General features: G+C 40.2%; 3 protein-coding genes across 6 annotated transcripts; 2 read left to right on the top strand and 1 right to left on the bottom strand.

Annotated features, from left to right (window-relative positions):
* The first annotated feature begins 25 nt into the window (after positions 1-25).
* rnf113a (ring finger protein 113A) lies at positions 26-2,563 on the top strand. The gene is made up of 10 exons (XM_026350000.1): positions 26-141; positions 620-699; positions 777-872; positions 1,024-1,131; positions 1,402-1,511; positions 1,627-1,733; positions 1,840-1,929; positions 2,031-2,124; positions 2,207-2,313; positions 2,426-2,563. The coding sequence occupies exons 1-10, from the start codon at positions 36-38 to the stop codon at positions 2,491-2,493; spliced, it is 966 nt and encodes a 321-aa protein (XP_026205785.1). The 5' UTR covers positions 26-35; the 3' UTR covers positions 2,494-2,563.
* A 39-nt stretch (positions 2,564-2,602) lies between these two features.
* Positions 2,603-11,327, bottom strand: strada (STE20 related adaptor alpha). Of its 3 annotated transcripts, XM_026349988.1 has the most exons (13): positions 11,190-11,327; positions 10,406-10,469; positions 9,940-9,997; positions 8,376-8,404; positions 6,873-6,975; positions 6,329-6,450; positions 6,011-6,119; positions 5,797-5,920; positions 5,428-5,599; positions 5,227-5,331; positions 4,740-4,993; positions 4,615-4,657; positions 2,603-3,567 (listed from the first exon to the last, which is right to left on the bottom strand). In XM_026349988.1, exons 2-13 carry the CDS (start codon positions 10,415-10,417, stop codon positions 3,412-3,414), a joined length of 1,287 nt encoding a protein of 428 aa, XP_026205773.1. In that variant the 5' UTR covers positions 10,418-10,469; positions 11,190-11,327; the 3' UTR covers positions 2,603-3,411. The 3 variants fall into 3 exon arrangements, with proteins under 3 accessions (XP_026205773.1, XP_026205765.1, XP_026205756.1); XM_026349980.1 differs by lacking the exon at positions 8,376-8,404 and having other exon boundaries at positions 11,190-11,313; XM_026349971.1 differs by lacking the exons at positions 8,376-8,404; positions 9,940-9,997 and having other exon boundaries at positions 11,190-11,326.
* A 12-nt stretch (positions 11,328-11,339) lies between these two features.
* Positions 11,340-18,079, top strand: ddx42 (DEAD (Asp-Glu-Ala-Asp) box helicase 42). 2 transcript variants are annotated; one of them, XM_026349948.1, is made up of 18 exons: positions 11,340-11,428; positions 12,233-12,451; positions 12,545-12,695; positions 12,792-12,847; positions 13,232-13,268; positions 13,574-13,726; positions 13,841-13,945; positions 14,139-14,258; positions 14,352-14,528; positions 14,636-14,764; positions 14,873-14,972; positions 15,061-15,108; positions 15,186-15,283; positions 15,425-15,701; positions 15,912-16,138; positions 16,218-16,328; positions 16,478-16,603; positions 16,748-18,079. In XM_026349948.1, the coding sequence occupies exons 2-18, from the start codon at positions 12,240-12,242 to the stop codon at positions 17,354-17,356; spliced, it is 2,736 nt and encodes a 911-aa protein (XP_026205733.1). In that variant the 5' UTR covers positions 11,340-11,428; positions 12,233-12,239; the 3' UTR covers positions 17,357-18,079. The 2 variants fall into 2 exon arrangements, with proteins under 2 accessions (XP_026205733.1, XP_026205741.1); XM_026349956.1 differs by lacking the exons at positions 11,340-11,428; positions 12,233-12,451; positions 12,545-12,695; positions 13,232-13,268.
* Positions 18,080-19,254: the final 1,175 nt, after the last annotated feature.

The following is a 19,254-nucleotide window of genomic DNA, read 5'->3' as shown; positions in this document are numbered from 1 at the left end:
TGCCGGCGGTTATTTATTTATTTACTGGTGGCAAGATGGCGGAGTCAGAGGAGCCAAAAGCGGGTTCCTGCACTTTTCTGTTCAAAAAATCTACAAAGAAATTCTCCGGGCGAAAGAGAAAAGCAAGCGACAGCGATAAAGGTAATAAGATCTAATTTCGCTAATGTTTGTGATGTTTTTTTATTATAGGAAACCGTGTATTGGTTGCATTAACGTCGTCGCTTCAACGGTGATGAAGTCACCAACACAAACTAGCAAATCTGCGTGTGTTCCTGATCCCCTGACTTTATTAATGACAGTAATGTTTATTGATCAACCATACGTGTTATCTTAATGACTTAATGTCCTTACTAACGACGCAAAATGTCTTACTGTCAAACCCAGCTCCCTTACTTTTATTGCCTTTAAGTTCCCACGGAATGTTTACATATGTGACCCGACTTGGCAACCTGCTTTTCTCTCTGTCCTGTGAAATACTGTAGAAATATGCAGAATGAATGCTAGCTGTCATCACAATGAATATATAGCACCTTTAAACACTGGGTGGATTTCCAATTGATAGAGGGAAAATTAGATAACAAATTACAACAAAAATAATTGAAACTTTTTTTTTTTCCAGATGGCAACAGTGACGAGGACCAGAGCTCTGTGATCAGAAGAGGCAAGAAGGACACTCGAGTCAACCCCATGATCCAAAGGGTATGATAATCGTGATATTTCTTTTCTTTAATACTTCATAATCACATCAGCGTGACTCTTATTGAATCCCTATCCAGACAAAGAAAGTGGAAAGAGATGCCGCATCTTCCAGTGAAAGTGAAGATGACAAAGAAGAAAAGGTCACTGTGTCCTACAAGTCCACTCGGTCAGCGGTGAGTTGAGACTTTCTTTTCATGCCACATTGTGCTGTGAAGCATCTTCTTCATCACTTGTTGTGAAGCCACAATCCCTTGGCTTGATGGAAGTAATGTGAAAGCTTTCTAACTTTCCACTATTTTTCCAATTTTGTCCAAAAAAAAACAGAAACCAGAGGGACCAGAAGACATGGGTGCAACTGCTACATATGAGCTAGACACTGAGAGGGACAAGGATGCTCAGGCCATCTTTGAGAGGAGTCAAAAAATTCAAGAGGTAGGAGGAGATGTGCAAAAAGCCTGTTTTTAACAAACATTTATGAATTTCCATAGATGTGTTTTGTAAATTTAAAACACAGTATTGAAATGCTTAAAGTTTATTTTTATTTACTTGCGTCAGTTATACCGGAGATATCAATTTTTTTTCTCCCTGCCAACATTTGCACAAAAGTACACACTAGCATCTGCTGAAATGTTAAATTATACACACATTTCTAGTGTGTAGTAGAAGTTCCCCACTTACTAAATAATATTTGTGCTTTATCAGGAACTGATTGGTAAAGAGGACGATAAAATCTACCGCGGTATCAACAATTACCAAAAATTCATCAAGCCCAAAGACACCACCATGGGCAATGCCTCCTCTGGCATGGTCAGGTGAGAACTAAGAAGAATGTTCATCAAACGCTTTCATAAGACAATTTTCGCAAATGATTAGCAGTATGTAATTTATTCTTTTGAACATATATAATTGTCTTCAACCTTTTTACAGAAAAGGACCAATTCGGGCCCCTGAACACCTGAGAGCCACAGTGAGGTGGGACTACCAGCCAGATATCTGCAAAGACTATAAGGAGACCGGCTTCTGTGGTTTTGGAGGTGTGTATTGGATTCGTACTATTAAAATGTCAGTTTTCAGTTAAATGACTAACTTGAAATTATGAATATATTTTTTTGACTGTTTGTTTTTCTCTCCTGTATCTAGACAGCTGTAAGTTCCTTCACGACAGATCAGATTACAAACATGGCTGGCAGATCGAGAGGGAACTGGAGGAGGGCAGATACGGAGCCAATGGTAAGTTCAGGAGGAGGAATTAATATCAGATTTTTATTGTGTGTGTGTGCGTGTGCCAGCCAGCATTTACATTTCCTAAACATTTCTATGCTTTTATCTAGATGAGGAGAACTATGAGGTGAGCAGTGACGAGGAGGATTTTCCCTTTAAGTGCTTCATATGCAGGGAATCCTTCAAGAATCCCATCATCACAAAGTATGCATCTCCATCTGTACCTTTTCTTCTTCTGTATTACTGTTTGCTAACAACACATTTTAACCAGACAAATGTCTCCCAGGTGCAGGCACTATTTTTGTGAGGCATGTGCTCTTCAGCATTACCGCAAGTCCAAGCGCTGTTATGTGTGCAACACTCAAACCAACGGTGTCTTCAACCCTGCTAAAGGTAACAAGGATCTTTCTGCAACAGAGACTACTACTTTAAAAAAATGAATGTGATAAATGCAGCTTAATGATTCTCTTCATTTCAGTTGTTTTTCTGTCTCACTTTATTCCAGAGTTGATGGCAAAGATGGAGAAACGCCGTGCTGCAACTGACCAGCCACCGTCAGAGGAGGAAGATTAGCAACAACCTTGAACCTTTTCTCCTGTTTTGTTTGTGTACATTTTTTGAATAAATACCTTTTGTAGATATCCAACTGCCTCACAGTGTGGTGCAATCGAGTTAGAACATTAAAGTGAACAATGTTTATTGTTAAAAGTCAAGTTTGACATTTGCAACACTTGTGCTTTGTCCTCACTTTCAAATACATGCAGACAAAAGAAGCACCAATGTAACATTCACTTGTGACAGAGCATCAAACCCAGCAGTAAATTCAAGAAAATACATACTTCTATGCTCTGAAGGTTAAACTAAACAGATGTTATACTTGACCTCTGTATATGATGCATAAAGCATGAGATGTAGTTTGCACTAACACAGGCAGAGAGCTAAGAAATGCATAAACATGCTGTTCACTTAGTTGGCCCTTGGGACAGAGTCTTCCATCTGGTGTAGAGGGCTGATTCAGCTGTGAGGACCGGTGTGCACAATTAAAGTTGTCTCACTGAGCACATTGGCTGAATCAACTGGTCATGTTCCAACAAGAGGTAGTGAGTCCCCTCTGAATATGTAGTAGCAGCTTCCCACTAATCTGTTTCATGAGATTAAGCCACAGACCCTCCTGACACCTCAGCAACAGCAGGAGCAGCAGGAGTCCTGTTGTGTTGCGGCTGCAGGGGGGTTTGTTTCATGTGACTACAATCTGTAAACCGGTGTTGGAAATAGAGGCCATCGGTGCAGTGCAGAATCTGTGCATATCAAGAGAACAAAAGCGTGCAAGAGACATCAAGATGGATGCTGGCTTTTAACCTTCTGAGAACAGCAGCTCCTTTTAGTTAAATTATTTACAAGACGACCATTGCAAAAACAAATTAGTTCCTGTCTTCTCAGTGAGTTTCCCATCAGTATCCTACAGGTGTCTTCCCACCAAGTCCTCCATTGTCAGAAGTCCCAGTCATCCACCTCCAGGTGGCTGAGACCTGATTCCAGACTGGCCAGCCCAGAGTGACTGTCCTGTGGGTGGGAGCTCTCAAAGCTGGTGATGGGCGACACAGGCTGCAGCAGCTCAGGCAGTGCCTCTGACGGCCGCCGTTTGATCTGAGAGTTGGATAAAATTGAAAACTTTTTAACATGACAACATGAGTGACACAGGCTGCTGCAGCAGCTCAGGCAGTAAAAATACAGTGGCAAAAAAAAAGTATGTGAACCCTTTGGAATTTCATGGTTTTCTGTATTATTTTGTCCTGAAACATGATCTGATCTTTCTCTAAGTCAAGAGTATTAACAAATATGATGTGCCTAATAACTGATCTGTCTTTTCATGTCTTTATTGAAACCATAAAAACCTCACAGTGCGAGTGGAACTAGGAACTGGAGTCAGGTGATAGCATACCTGGAGTCTTGTTAACAAAATTAGTTTGGAGGTGTGGACTAGAGCTACTTCGACTGACAAAAATCACTCAAACCTTTTGAGTTTGCTCTGCACAAGAACGCTAAAAGGAGCTTTCTGAGGATCTACGATCAAGAACTGTTAATTTACATAAAGCAGGAAAGGGTAAAAACTCAGTTAGACAACAATCTACTGTACAAATGGAGACACTTTAGGACTGTGGCTACTCTACTAAGAAGTGGGCGTCCAGTAAAAATTAACCTAAGAGCACAACAAACACTCATTAATGAGGTAAAGAAACAACTCAGAGTGACAGCCAAAGATTTGAAGGCATCATTGGAACTGGCTAACATCAGTGTTCATGAGTCTACATTAGGTAAAAAATTGAACAAGCAGGGTGTCTATGGCAGGGCACCATGAAGGAAGCTGCTGCTTACTAACACTGCTGAAAGGCTGAAGTTTGTCAAAGAGCACATTGACACTGTCCACAGCAGTATTGACAAAATGTTTTGTGGACTGATTAATCTATGTCGAACTATTTAGAGAGAACACACAGCACCACATTTGGCATTAAAAATGCTGCTTTGCTCCATCAGTTTGCTTGCAGTGATTGAGGGGAAGAAAAACTTTGCACTATGAGGTTTTAATGGTTGTTCTCAATAAAGAAATGAAAGATCAGAATTCTTTTTGTGTTAAACTTGTTTTCAGTAGTGATATATCTGTGTTTATCTGTGTTATGCTTATATTTTACACACCTGTTTGAAGAAGTGATGGCCTATCAGAGTGGTGGCAGACGGTCTGATTGAAACAGAACAAAAGAAATTCAGTAACGTCCTTTACAATATATCTTGTCCTTAATATACACAATACAAATATATACCTATTTTCTGGATCTCGCTGTAAACACTGCTCAACAAAAGCGTGGAAGTGAGGGGAGAACGTCCGATTGTAGGGGTGCCCTGCTGATGAGGACGTAGGCTCTCCGTTAGAGTGTCTGACCCCCCCGACACCTGGACCCTCACAGATCCCAGAGTCAGCGCCAGAGCAGGACGGTTTCATGGACAGCTCCTCCGGTGGAATAGTGGTGGTGTCCAGCAAACATGGCACCGTCCCATTTAGCTTCTCCAGCAGCATCTGTGGAAGGTAAGAAATGTTATATTACCAAGCTTTTATATTTAGGAGGATAACTGGAAGGTTGTGCTTCATTGATGTACAAATATTTGGTGTTAATTAAAATAATTAGCTGATGTGGCACTCATTATTCAACAAATAAACTGGACATGATACTGTGTTCAACGTGTCATTTCTCTCATTTGCAGGATAGGTGTGGATGACGCAGGAAAACAGGTAAAGAGCTGATGCATCACCTGTGTAGCTGGCATGTCTTTGAAGGGAACATGTCCATTTGCCAGTTCACAGGCTGTAATCCCAAGGCTGTAGATGTCTGACCGGGAGTCGTAGCCCTGCAGGTTCTGAGAAAAGAAAAATTCACATCTTGCCATTTGCAGCATTAGGGAGACAGTATCCACACATTATCAGATAATACTGCAGTTGGAGAAATGCTGTACCTGTTGTAGCACTTCAGGGCTGAGCCAAGGCAGCACCTTCACACTGTACTGGGGGAAGTCGTGGACCACTTTGGCCCTCTGACCATGACGAATCAGACTGAAGATGCTCCTCAGGCCTGACATGCAGACCTGTCCATCTGCGGATATCAACACGTGGCTGGCCTTCACACTCCTACACACAACGAGACACAGCTAAAACACTGACTAGCATACTGACCTATCAAAATTGTCAATGTATTTAAACTCATCAGAAGTATCAGCCACTACATTTATAAATGTAGTGCCACATGGTATAGCAACTGTGGGACGAACATTTATTCTTCTTATTTGGCAAAAAAACTATATGTAAAAACTAAATGCGTGCCTTACCGGTGGACATATCCCATGTGGTGGATGTATTCAAGAGCTTTGAGCATGCCCAGTAAAATGTATGCGATGGTCAGCTCACTCATGCCATCAGTGAAATGTGTGCAAATTAGATCTCTGGCTGAGCCTGAAAAATGAGCAAACACAGATGGCCATGGTGAGAAAGCGTTTACACTAGTGGCATTAAAACATTAACAAACATTTGTCCTCGACTTACCATAAGCCATGAAGGGGGTAATAACCCACAGCTCATTTTCAGCTATAAAGACGCTCCTGTACGGTAGAATACTGGGATGGTGAAACAACTTTGAGACATGTAACTCGCCCTGGGAGACAGAGGAAAGGAAATTACACCTTATTATTGATGACAAGCAGAGATGAGAAGATGATTCACACTGTATATAGGCATAGGAGGGCAGAGACAGTGAATTTAATGGAACATAGACAAATGTCTTCCCAATAAAAGTGTTTTATCCACCAACAGAAGACAAGCAAAGACTATGGGATTGATGGATGATGGCAGAGAGATGTAGACCTGAAGGTAGGCGACCATGTCATTAGTGCATGACTCCAAGTCAATGCGGCGGATGGCTACGTGCTCCCCTGTTGGTCTGTATCGAGCCAGATTAACAGTCATCAAGTCGTCAAGGCCCCGACCTAAAACACACACATGGATTTCATTAAAAAAAAAAAAAACATTTGTGTCACTGTTAAACAAATATCACCCCATCCTTGGTTGTTGAATATTGACGCTGTAAAACTGCAAACCAATACATAGCTTAGAAATATTTTTACTTTAATCTATGGTGTAATAACTACCGTACACTGCTAGGTGAAAAATAATATATAATTTTTTTTCTTTCTTTTATTATTCACTGGTTCAGCGTTCCAACTCTAATTCACCAAACTCTCGTTACTGTGCAGGCGTGTTGTAAGTAGCTTGTTTCAGACTGATAAATGGTAACTGCTTGTGCGGACGTATGCAATCACGTAGCTGTCAGCATACGCAATACCCCTAAAATTGCTATATCCAGGCTACCTGCTCCATTTTACTTGTGGGAAAGTTTCTTTAATCTTACCGATAACAGTGAGGAGCTCGTATGAGCTACTGTCCGGGAGGAAGCTGCCCATAGTGTCCCGACGTGGGAAGGAGGTCAGACTCTCCTGACTATCCTCATGGGCCTGAAGGTGGAGGAGAAGAAACAGAGCAAATTAAGATCAAACATGCCACACACTTCACTTCATATAGTGCAAGACCAGTGCTGAGGGGCTTGTGAGTGACTACCACAGTTGGACATGTGATATCTGTCAAAAAACAGGCTGGGGTGTGTTGGTGTGACCTATGGTACTACCCAAAGAAATAAATAATTAAACGCTGGGAACATAAAAAGCATCTACAGTAGGTCCAATAATTAAAGCACATCCCCACACCAAAGATCCACTGAGTATAAACTGTTTTTGATTTTATGGTCTCAGATCATTTGTGAAAAACAAAAACATGTTTTAGGAGGATTGTATGAATTTTTAATATACCTTGTCACAACGTCAGAATTATAAAGTGGCCTAAACATTTCCTATATCTCCCTGACTTTAGTTATTTGAGAAATGTTTATTATAAACACATGTAGAGAGAAGTTAATACTCTTGAAGTGAGGACTCCTGAATTCCATCAATTTATTGCTATTCAAATGATGGAAATGGACAGATTGCAGAAGCAAGCTGTAATGAAAAATGAAAGAGCTCTGCATATGAATATTTGGACAGTTTCCATGGTGACCCGAATGAAGACACACATTCAAAATTAGAATAGTGCACTTCCTTGAGAACAGATAAGCCAGAGGTGACTTCAAGATCAAGATGACAAGAGACATACACAACTCTTCAAATATCCTCACGGATAAAGAGTTGTTCTCTGTGCGGACACGTCCAAATGGTCTGCCATAGGTCAACTTCAGAAATGTAACATGCTATGGCAGCCATGACGTAAGGGAACATCTGTAAATGTTGATCTGATCACATGGGTTGCTGTACAAACTGCCATGGTGATCAGACTTGTGTTTGCCATGCACTGCAAAAGCTGAATACATGGAACTCCATTCATCTACAGCCCACAGGCAAACACAGTGGCTGACATCAGAGTGGGACAATGCGTCAGTTCACCATGAACTCAGCAACAGACCATAAGCATGACACAAAACATCTGTGGGATACAAATTAGTCGAGACTTTTAGTACAAAAGGACAAAAAGGCACCCAACGCCAAAAGAGAGCAGTCAACCTGAAGTACAGCATGTTAAGAGCACACTGAAAACTCAGACAGGACCAGACTGTATACACTTCACTAACACCGTATCAGTAACAGTAGCCCTGGTGAGTGAGGTGAGATGTCCTTCTGAGCTGTGTACAGAATGTACAGCATGTGTCGTGAACAGGACACTCATGCATACATCATGCAAATGCGCAAAGTCTTCAGAGTTTGTGAATCTCTCTAAATTTGTGCGCGCACACACACACATGCATGCACGCACATATGCAAAAGGCAAATGGGGGATGATGATGCAGTGGCAGGAGTACCACACTTACTTTCCTGTGAGAGAGTCCCTGAGCTTGCTCTGGGGTAGAAAAACCACATCAATGACATATAGACATAGTACACACACAAGACAAGAGAAGGATCTGTGTTTAGAGCAGCTCTTCAACTGGGAAGCGCAGCTTCTGGTAGTGTGGGTTTGCTGCATGCTGGAGTCTTTGAGGCGAGTATAATTGATCTTTATGATTAAAATTAAACTGCACTGCAGCTACAACAACCACCTACAGCACAAAAAGTGCTCACATCTATAAAAAGACTTAATTAATTATACTATTTTCTTACAAAGCTAATGATGTGCAAATGATGGAGTGATAAACAATCCAGCTCAACCCTGCAGGTTCTTTCCAGATATTGTGTAAAGCAATGGAAAGACAGCACAGCCAAAACATAAATGATGTACTTGAGCAAACATGGGACATCAAACAATGACCAGCCAGCGAGAAAATGAAAATGAGCTACAGCTTGCAAAGTAAGAGGTAATCACACAGTCCCGCTCATAAGAAAAAGTCAATGATGTTCCACCAATAAAGTATAACCTATATTGCTTTTAAAAAACACATGTTGTCTCAGGGTTTTAATGTGACTACAGGAAATATGTCAGTCTTACAGGGGAATTGATGTATGAAACCCACTGACAGTACTTCAAATGTTCCAGTTTAAAGAAATGTAAGAGGTGATAGCACTGAACTGTATTCTTCTGTCTCCAATACTGAAATAGAAAGATTATTCCAACTTCATCAACTATTTTTAGATTAGACTGCAACTTATTCCCACATCCCCTGACCTTCAAACACTTTTCTTGAGCTTTCTGGAAGACCGACACACAAAACTGCCAACATCTTATAAAATTGCATAACTAGATCCAAATACTGTAAATGCAGAAACTACTGTCAACATTTATTCACCCAGATCTTCTATTATGGCAAAATAATATTATGCAAAGTTTTCCTAATTATCAGCTTAATGTCTTTATAACATAAGTGCAACAATAAAACCTCAAATCCAGCATAGACTTTCTAAAACCTAACTGCTACCTCAAAGCTTTGTTGTATTAAAAAACACGTGAAGTCTAGTTTAAATTCACTATTATTTGCCCAGTAAAGTGTATGTGTTTAAACACAACGAAAATGTCGAATTTAAATATAAAAACTTAGATAAAGATATCTAACAAGCAAAATCAAGTACACAATATTGTAAACGCAAGAGAAATGCATTAGACATAAATCACGAAAAGCTTTAAATAAAATTGCAGACTTGTTGCATGTGACAAGCCCAAGCAATACATTAATTACAACACAATTTTGCTGGTGCCGTCCACTGATAAATTATTGCAGAAATCAGTGATCAGAAACAATGTGACAATAACACTCAATACAAGTAACAGACAACTGATTGAATGGATGGAAAACTTTCAGATTTGCAATTCAAGTATGATGTCTGAGAAGCAACAAAGCAAACCAGAAGCAATACTCTGTTTGTGCTGATGATCACCCCAGTGTGTAAATAGTGGGTTGGGATTTTTTATTTATTTATAAGTTGATTTGCCTTGAACCTCACCTCCAAATAACTCCAAATCCCGCAGGCTCTCCACACTCAATTTCTCAGATACCCAACGCTGACAAACACAGAGGTTAATGACAGACATGGAAAAAAAAAGAGAGAAAATGCAAGCAAGAATAAGGAAAGGTTCCTCAGAAGCATAAACACAGTTAAAGCTGTTGGGTAAAGCATCACAAATAAAAATGTACAATACTGTCTTGTCATGGTAACATTAGTGTCTGATTGATTGCAAAGGAAACAATCATAGATGTGATTATAGTGTCAGTTTCACTTACAGAGATTAACTCTTCTCCTGAACAAAGAAAACATTTTAATAGAACTAACAATGAAAACCAGCATGGTGTGTTGCAAAAAGTACAACAAGTGCATTGTTTATCCTAGGTCAACAATTTATTTAATGATTGTCTAGTAAACTGGCCTGGTAAGCTATAACTAAAATAGGATGCACATGGCAAACACTTACAAGAAAAGACATGGATCCTCTTGAATGTGTTACATATAATGCTGAAATAACATCCAGGGAATATCTGTGAAGAAAAAGTGAAACAACTGTGAGGGTCAAGATGTCTCTGTTTGATCTCTGTTATTTTATCTACTTTATGTACTATTTATATCTGTGTTTGTGCTTTGCATGTTTTAGTGTCTAATAATGCAACCTAATGTTGTCTTGTTGAGTAAAAGATAGAAAATGTAATGATGATGGATGAGTTTTAGTTACAGTAAATATCCCCTACAAAGACGAACACATTACTTGTTTTGCTGTATTAATTACGTATAATACAAAAAAGCACATGGGTATAGGAGATTAAATCTGAAAGTTACAGTGTAACATTACGGAGGAGAAAATAATTGTTTTGGCACATAATCAGTCATATTAATTAGTTTTACCTTATACATTTCTTGCATATAAATGATTACTCTTTACGTGATTGTTAAACCTTGAATAGCCAAGTTACAATAAGTCTACCTACTAGATGGCAACAATGGTAATGGATAATACTTATTCGTGAGATAGAAACTAATAAACATTCACGCTGCAATGCCAATGGTTATGGAAACACAGGTATGCTGACTTCATTTAGACAACCCAAGAAAAAATAAATGAGTAAATAACTAATTGCAAATCCGTCACAAACGAAGCTCGGTGCTTGCTAATGGCTCGCTAATGTTGCCATGATGGAGATCGCAAGCTAACAACTACAAATTACCGTTCGCTAGAGCACCTACCGTAACTTATTTTAGCTTACCTAGCTTGAACAGCAGTGCCTTGGTTGAAGTCCTACCCTGTATTTTAGGCAAACGCATTTAACCAGCCATCCTCTTCATCGAGATGTTTTTGACAGCACTCCACATCGCTTTGTTGGTTGACCGCCGCGTCGCACACGAACTACGACACGCCCACAGTCCAGCTTAGCGCGCACCGATGACGACGCATCATTTCACCTCAACACAGACAGGAGCTTAGCTGTACTGGCATCAGAAAAAGGTAAATACGCGCCATTAACGACTGTTGCTAAATTATTGATTCATCCAGTCACCGACACACGTTTTCGTACGCTGGCTAGTGTTGAGAAAGCCGCTCTAACTGGCCACACTCACGGCAAATTGCTACGCACACTCCCATCTCGGCCTCATCGCGGCCTTGAGGCTAATGCTAGCGTAGTATATGAGGCTAACGCTATATAAATAATGGCTAGTTTTGTGTTGTTATGCAATTGCTGTAATGCAAAGTAAACCCTTTTCAGCTGGATCATAATTAAAACCAACTTTTTGTCAATGCGGTTACGTCGCTTTTTCAGCTCTTGAATGTCGTCTCCTGCAGAACCTCAATCAAATATGCTTGATTATTGCATTATTGTTTTTTTGGTAAACACGCATGGCTTCATAGGCAGTAATGAAATTGTAAATTTTAAGCACTAATTACAAGATTGACTTATGTTTACCAAGCACAGTTACATAGATATAGAAGATTAGTCATACACAATGTTATAATAATAATAATAATAATAATAATTAATACTTTATGCTAAGTTATGTGAGCCCGGCTCTGCTGATATACAAGTGGTTCTTCTAAATACTAGTTAACTAATAATCGTTGAATAACTGCTGAGCTAAAAGAGCTTTTAATATTCAGGGGTTTGTATTGTTTAGCCCCTTTGATTGGGAGTTCCTTCAGTAAAGAAACAAGGCAGAACAACTAATACAGCATCTTTATGGTTATGAAGAAATTAGATGGTGAGAGTTTTTTAAAAAAGAGTTTAAAAGTGTGTTTTGTTTCTTGTTTTCACAGCACAACCATGAACTGGAACAAAGGTGGCCCAGGTGTGAAGAGAGGTTTTGGGTTTGGAGGATTTGCCCTTGCAGGGAAAAAAGAGGAACCCCGCCTCCCTCAGAAGTCTCACACATCATTCGGTCCCACAGGGTCAAGTGGAGGATATGGGAAGAGCCAGCAGCTGCCATCATTCTATAAAATAGGGACAAAAAGAGCTAATTTTGATGAGGAAAATGCGTGAGTATATATTAATTCAATGCCAAGGAAATATCAGTGTATGGGATTTCTGGTATTGAGTAGGTATAAATTTGTATCTTAAATTTCAACAAGGTATTTTGAGGATGATGAAGAGGAGTCTAGCACCAGTGTGGACCTACCGTACATCCCAGCTGAGAACTCACCTACACGTCAGCAGATGCAGTCTGGTGGAGGATCAGACAGTGAGGATGACCCACTGGATGCCTTCATGGCAGAGGTTGAGGTGAGATAAGAATAGCAATTAGGCAGAGATAATTTTCATATAATTAATCTGTTGTTTTCTTAATTTATTTTTATTTATTTATTTATTTTTATCTAGAACCAAGCAGCTAAAGACATGAAGAAACTTGAGGAAAAGGAGAAAAAGCCGGACAAGTAAGACTTTATTGTGCTTACAGTTTTTTATTTGTTTTATTGATTTGTAGTTGTATCTAAGGTTCTTAAATTGATATTTGACTAGATGGAAAAAAAAAAGATTACCATCTCATATTTTGTAAATTAAACTATTAAACTGGAAAAACTCCTGTTTTGAAACTACTAATGTGACAAGGTAATACTTTTACTTTTTATTAATCACTGACACATTATATATTAAGTATGTTTACTGGTACAAAGAATGGCACATATGGCAATGTTTTTCCTGACTTAATAGCTGCAATCAGGTAAGCAAAGTGACCTTAGTGATAGTGGGATGTGGGCTATCTTGGGTGTATGAACGAGCCGCAGGGAAGTTTTTTTTTTCTCCGCTTGTCATTTCAGGGGTATTCGTGATGACATTGAAGAAGAAGATGAACAAGTGAGTGAGCCTTCCAAAGTTTTTAATCCACTACATCAGAGACGTCTCCAGAGCAAATATTTTCTACATCCTCTCTAATTTTGTGAAGCTGCCTTTCTCCCCCTCTGACCATGCAGGTTGCATTTAGTTGTGTATATTATTAGTGCTTTTTTGAAAATCTGAAAAGGGTTATTTTAAGAGTAATTTAACCTTTTCTTATAAAGCAGAATGTCTTTTCAGGTATTTGTTATAATACTGGTGTCTGGATGCTGTAGTAAGCAGGACACTGGTTTAGATCTTCACATATAAATTTGTGCTCTCTGCAGGAAGCCTACTTCCGCTACATGGCAGAGAATCCCACAGCCGGGCTGACCCAAGAGGAAGAGGAGGAGGATATTGAGTATGACAGCGATGGTAACCCAATCGCCTCTACCACCAAGAAAATCATCATGCCGCTTCCCCCTATCGACCATTCAGAGGTACAGTTCTCAAACCATTTGAGCACAGACAGTGTTGTCACAACTACAGATCAGTATTTAAAGTGTAGTGTTTTTGTTTTATTTATAGTCAATTCTTTTTGTTTTAAACTCCAGATTGATTACCCACCCTTTGAGAAAAACTTCTACAATGAGCATGAGGAACTCAGCAGTCTCACTGGGACGCAAGTGATGGAGTTACGGCACAAACTGAACTTGAGGGTAAGTTTAGGATTTGTTTTATTATTATTTTTTGGCTACATTTCCATTTTTAGCACTTCTCGTTCAGTGGTGGCTGTAAAAAGTTTTGAGGGCCTTCCTCATGTACAGTTTTATTTTCATCAATAGAACAGTTTTCCTCAGTGTCCTCTGATGCTGCTTCTCTCTTCTGCCAACTTTTTCTTTTCTTTCTCAGGTTTCAGGAGCTGCGCCCCCAAAACCTTGTACCAGTTTTGCCCATTTTGGCTTTGATGAGCAGCTAATGCACCAAATTCGCAAATCTGAGTACACTCAGCCTACACCAATTCAGTGCCAGGTATAGAGCAAGTTTATTTCAGGTCACATAGTTAATAACGTTAAACGTTTGAATGGTTTCATGTGGAATTTTGTTTTTGAATCTGGCTTCTAGGGTGTCCCTATAGCTCTGTCTGGGCGTGACATGATTGGTATTGCAAAAACTGGCAGTGGCAAAACTGCTGCTTTTATCTGGCCTATGCTGGTTCATATCATGGATCAAAAAGAGCTTGAGGCTGGAGAGGGACCTATCGCAGTTATTGTGTGTCCCACCAGAGAGCTTTGCCAGCAGGTAAGACATGCAAACACACTGAGTCAGACTTTGCGATTGTATAGAAGGTACTTTTGTAATATTTAGTAACTTGTCCACTAATATACAGCACTTTAAATATTTCTCAGATTCATGCAGAGTGTAAGCGATTTGGGAAAGCATACTCACTGCGTTCTGTGGCGGTTTATGGAGGTGGAAGCATGTGGGAGCAGGCCAAAGCCCTGCAGGAGGGAGCAGAGATAGTTGTATGCACCCCGGTAAGAGGAAGAAAGACCAGCTTTTGTTTTTAACCTTGCTACTATGAGAAAAATTCCCTCTCCACTCCAACAACAAATGTGAGATTTGCCATTAATGTGTTTGCACAGGGGCGACTGATTGACCATGTTAAAAAGAAGGCCACATCCCTGCAGCGAGTGACATACCTGGTGTATGATGAGGCAGATCGCATGTTTGATATGGGCTTTGGTGGGTTGGTATTTTCAGTGCTGTAGTATAGATGTTGTAAACCTGCTTTTTGCACTGTAACTTTTATTATTTTTCTTTTCCCTTCTAGAATATCAAGTTCGATCTATTGCTAGCCATGTCCGCCCCGACAGACAGAGTAAGTGGCTTTCCTCATATTTGTTTTAGCAGGGCTGCAGAACATGTTTATGTGTCTTAATGTGATGTCATTTACAGCTCTCCTGTTCAGTGCTACTTTCCGAAAGAAGATAGAGAGGCTGGCCAGAGACATTTTGGTAGATCCTATCCGTGTGGTGCAAGGAGATATCGGAGAGGTGTGTGTGGCATAGCATTTAATCTATCAACACATTACTTGTAAAACTGCTATATTTAGAGCTGTAGCTTTATTAATGTGTCCGTATGGCCTTTGGTTTGTCACTGAAATCTTAACAAATCAATGTTTGCTGTTTGACCAGGCCAATGAGGATGTGACCCAGGTAGTGGAGCTGTTGCCCAGTGGGACGGATAAGTGGGGTTGGCTGACGAGGCGGCTTGTTGAGTTTACCTCCTCTGGCTCCGTCCTCATCTTTGTTACTAAGAAGGCAAACAGTGAGGAACTGGCTACTAACCTGACACAGGAGGGGTACAGCTTGGGTCTTTTGCATGGAGACATGGACCAGAGTGAGAGGAACAAAGTCATCAGTGACTTCAAGAAGAAGAATTTGCCTGTTCTGGTGGCCACTGATGTAGCTGGTGAGTGCATGATTAGGTGTTGATGGAGACGGAAGAGGTTTCTTTCCTTCGTCATTGCCTGATTTTTCAAATGTATTTTTGTCCTGTGTCATGACACTTTATTTTACAGAATATCTACATCAAGAGCTAAGAGTACTAGAACTATGAAATCATCTCATTAGTGTGGAATATTTTGACATTTTCTTACTTCCTGTTTGTTTTCCTCCTCAGCTCGAGGTCTGGACATCCCATCCATTCGCACAGTGGTGAACTACGATGTGGCACGAGACATTGACACACACACACACAGGATTGGTCGAACTGGTCGTGCAGGAGAGAAAGGTGTTGCTTACACTCTCCTCACAAGCAAAGACACCACATTTGCTGGCGACCTTGTGAGAAATCTGGAGGGAGCTAACCAGGGTGTTTCTAAAGAACTGATGGATTTAGCCATGCAGGTGAGTTAGAAAGAGATGAAAAGATTTTATACTAAGTTTTGGACTGAATGTTTTTAACTTTGTTGTGTTTTTCCTTCAGAATCCCTGGTTTAGGAAATCCAGATTCAAGGGTGGAAAAGGGAAGAAGCTCAATATTGGTGGTGGAGGTCTTGGTTACAGAGAAAGACCGGGCCTAGGGGCTGAAAGTTCTGTGAGTTACTGTTTACTAGATGACAGCTTTTCATGATCATAATGATTACTATGAACTGTAAAATACTGTTATAAGCCAGATATACATATTAAAGATTCATAGTGGTACTCTCTCACTGATCTGGTTGTAACCTTTTGTTGGGTTTGCAGGAACGAAGCAGCAGCAGCAGCAGCAGCAGCAGCATATTGTCTTCCACTAGTGGCTATGAGGGTTACACCAAACCAGCCACTGGGGCAATGGGAGATCGCATGTCTGCAATGAAACAAGCCTTCCAGGTAGAATGATCTAATTTGTAAATTCTTTGATACAATAGTTTTTTTTACACCAGTGTTTTGGATTTTTTTTATGATTTTATCTAAAACCCTTTCTTTGACTATATGTAACTAATCTGTTCTTTTTAATGTTCCTCCTTATTCTAGGCTCAGTATAAGAGCCATTTTGTGGCTGCAACCAGTGGCCCTCCAAAGCTCAGCGCCAAGTCTAGCAGCTCGTCAGGCTGGACCAGTGCTGGCAGCCTGAGTTCTGTACCAACAGAGGCTCCTAATGGATCAGAGCGGTCATATGCTGCCACCTTGTCCTTAGCTGGCTTCACCAGTGCCGGTTCTCTGAGCTCAGTGCCCACCAGCCAGACTAGTTCACAGCACAGCTACACTCCACCTGCACCTCCCCCGCCAAGAGACAGCTCACGAGACAGCTCAAGAGACAGACACGGAGAGGACCGGGGGCGCCATGGAGACAGTTACCACCGGCACAGTGATAGAAGTGATCGGCACAGTAGCGATGACCGTTACGGAGAACGGGATCGCCATGGAGAGAGGGATCGTGACCGCCACGGAGACAGAGATCGCCACAGCAGCAGCCGTCACGGCGACAGTCGTAATGGAGAAGGCAGCAGGAGGGACAGAGATGATCGGAGGAGTGAGAGGGATGGGGGAGACAAAGGGAGTGGGGAGGGGAGGGACAGAGGAGATGATAGCTTCGCTGTCCCTGAACCACCAAAACGCAGGAAGAGCAGGTGGGACAACTAAAAAAAGGGTAAACACATTATAATAGCAACTGCTCCATGCTGAGCTTGTCTGTTGTGGAGGCAGATAGCAGAGCATATCAGAGGCTGACATATTGTAAGCACAGAACTGTATGGGGGATGTTGTGGACTCTGAATAAATGGGAAGTACACCAACACTACAGGTCAGGTTGGTGAGGAACTTGTGATGCAGACTTTATTAGACAGATCAACACAATCAGCTCAGAGACAGCCACTGTATATACACCATCAAGACTGTTATTGTAAGTCAATAGGTTTAAGCAATAGAGCTGTAATGAATCCTGCTGTAAGCAAACAATTCAAGTTTGGATGTACTAGTTGATGTGTTTATTCCCATTGAGTTCCTAACATGCTGTTGTGCAAACCCGATTAATATGATTTTTTTTTTTGTTAATGGATATTTGCCAAGTGTCTTTGTATGTTTGCGTTTTTTAATCTGCGAAGCTAACTCCTAGAGCTGTTTCATTTTTGAAGATGCACTGTGACGATTCATGGTCCTGCAAGTACAAAATCTACAGAAAAAGAAGAAAGCCCTTTTCGTGTCTTGTAGTTACATTTTAGTGATGTGCCTTTCCTCGGCATTTAGTGTGTCTATGCTTTCGAAAAGTTTTTCAGGAAGATGATTTGTTTGTAAGAGGGGAATATGAAGTGTTCATTCACTAATGGAAAATGTGATGTTTCCATTAAAAAGACGCTTTCAGTATCACATTTTGTGTGTTTCCTATGATATTCAGTTTATATCACCCATTCTAAGGAACCAATATACACGCTGGTCTTGAAATGTAATACAGTGTTTTTCACCAGATACTTTCATAATTCTTTTTATTACTTGGATATATTATGTTATAGTGCATAAAATACAACTGTATAAATAGGTAATTGCACAGTGTTACATTTGTCACGTGTATATCACAACACCTACAAGTTTAACTTGCTGCAGATTATCAGAAAACCGTTATTAAACATTGATTAGTGATGATGGTAACTGTGTTAAAGTTACTGAATTTACTACGATTAGTAGTAAGTTGCACACGTAGACTGGAAGACCATGAGCTGTTAACCCCACCTGTCTCAAACACAAACGCCATAACTGTATGTACTACAGTACAGTACTCTACTAAATGACTGGTAAAGCAGTTTAACCAGTTGTTCCACCTGCTGCTAACTGCAATAAATATACTTATACTAATAACGAGTTAATAGAATAAAAGCATAATAGAAAAAAACAAGTAGTAGTAGTAGTTCCGCGTATTGACCACTGGGGGGCAGAGAACACAAGACAGAATATAATCATGTAAAACTGTCAAAAACTGTAAACCTTTACAGAGCTAGTATTTATTGCAGTACTTTTTAAATCGCTGTAAATTACTAAAAAAACAAATATGGAATTATAAAATCAACAAAAAGGCGTTTATTATAAGCCAGAAAACGTTTTATGTTTTGCTTTATTTTAGAAATTACAGAGTATCTACATTTATCATTGGTTCATTTTTTAAATGTATGTAATACTAACATGATACTTAAAGCATTTAAACTTTAGGATTACCGTGGATTTCATCTCCATCACTTCTAACGATAATGTCTTCGCATTAGGACGGCTGCGTTTAGGGTCCGCTCTGGACAGGAGGGATGATTACAGCAAAAAAATAAAAATAAAATAAACAGTTTCACTGCTCACATGGGGACCTGGGCTGTTGTTTTAATACAAACTTGAAACACCATGAGCCCGCCATTTAAAACATCTTAAAAAAAAGATTAGAGATAGTGTTTAAACGAACGCTTCCTTGTTTCAGTGGTGGTCGTGGTTTATCCGACGTCACTTGAATGCTTCAGGGACAGACGCGAACCAATAGCGTGCGACATCCTGCCACAAAAAAAAAA

Source organism: Anabas testudineus, chromosome 8 (assembly GCF_900324465.2).
Source record: "Anabas testudineus chromosome 8, fAnaTes1.2, whole genome shotgun sequence".
Lineage (NCBI taxonomy): Eukaryota > Metazoa > Chordata > Actinopteri > Anabantiformes > Anabantidae > Anabas > Anabas testudineus.
The sequence above is the reverse complement of the archived record's forward strand: the minus strand, read 5'-3'. Positions and strand labels throughout refer to the sequence as shown.

Excerpts from the sequence above, each read along its gene's own strand:
- ddx42 (XM_026349948.1), top strand. The coding sequence starts at position 12,240 with ATGAACTGGAACAAAGGTGGCCCAGGTGTGAAGAGAGGTTTTGGGTTT. Across the intron at positions 12,452-12,544 it reads AATTTTGATGAGGAAAATGC|GTATTTTGAGGATGATGAAG; the intron begins GTGAGTATATAT and ends AATTTCAACAAG. Across the intron at positions 15,702-15,911 it reads GGTGGCCACTGATGTAGCTG|CTCGAGGTCTGGACATCCCA; the intron begins GTGAGTGCATGA and ends TTTCCTCCTCAG.
- rnf113a (XM_026350000.1), top strand. The coding sequence starts at position 36 with ATGGCGGAGTCAGAGGAGCCAAAAGCGGGTTCCTGCACTTTTCTGTTC. Across the intron at positions 1,132-1,401 it reads GGAGTCAAAAAATTCAAGAG|GAACTGATTGGTAAAGAGGA; the intron begins GTAGGAGGAGAT and ends GTGCTTTATCAG. Across the intron at positions 1,734-1,839 it reads CGGCTTCTGTGGTTTTGGAG|ACAGCTGTAAGTTCCTTCAC; the intron begins GTGTGTATTGGA and ends TCCTGTATCTAG.
- strada (XM_026349988.1), bottom strand. Across the intron at positions 8,405-9,939 it reads GGATTTGGAGTTATTTGGAG|AGCAAGCTCAGGGACTCTCT; the intron begins GTGAGGTTCAAG and ends TTTCTACCCCAG. Across the intron at positions 4,994-5,226 it reads AAGACATGCCAGCTACACAG|ATGCTGCTGGAGAAGCTAAA; the intron begins GTGATGCATCAG and ends TACCTTCCACAG.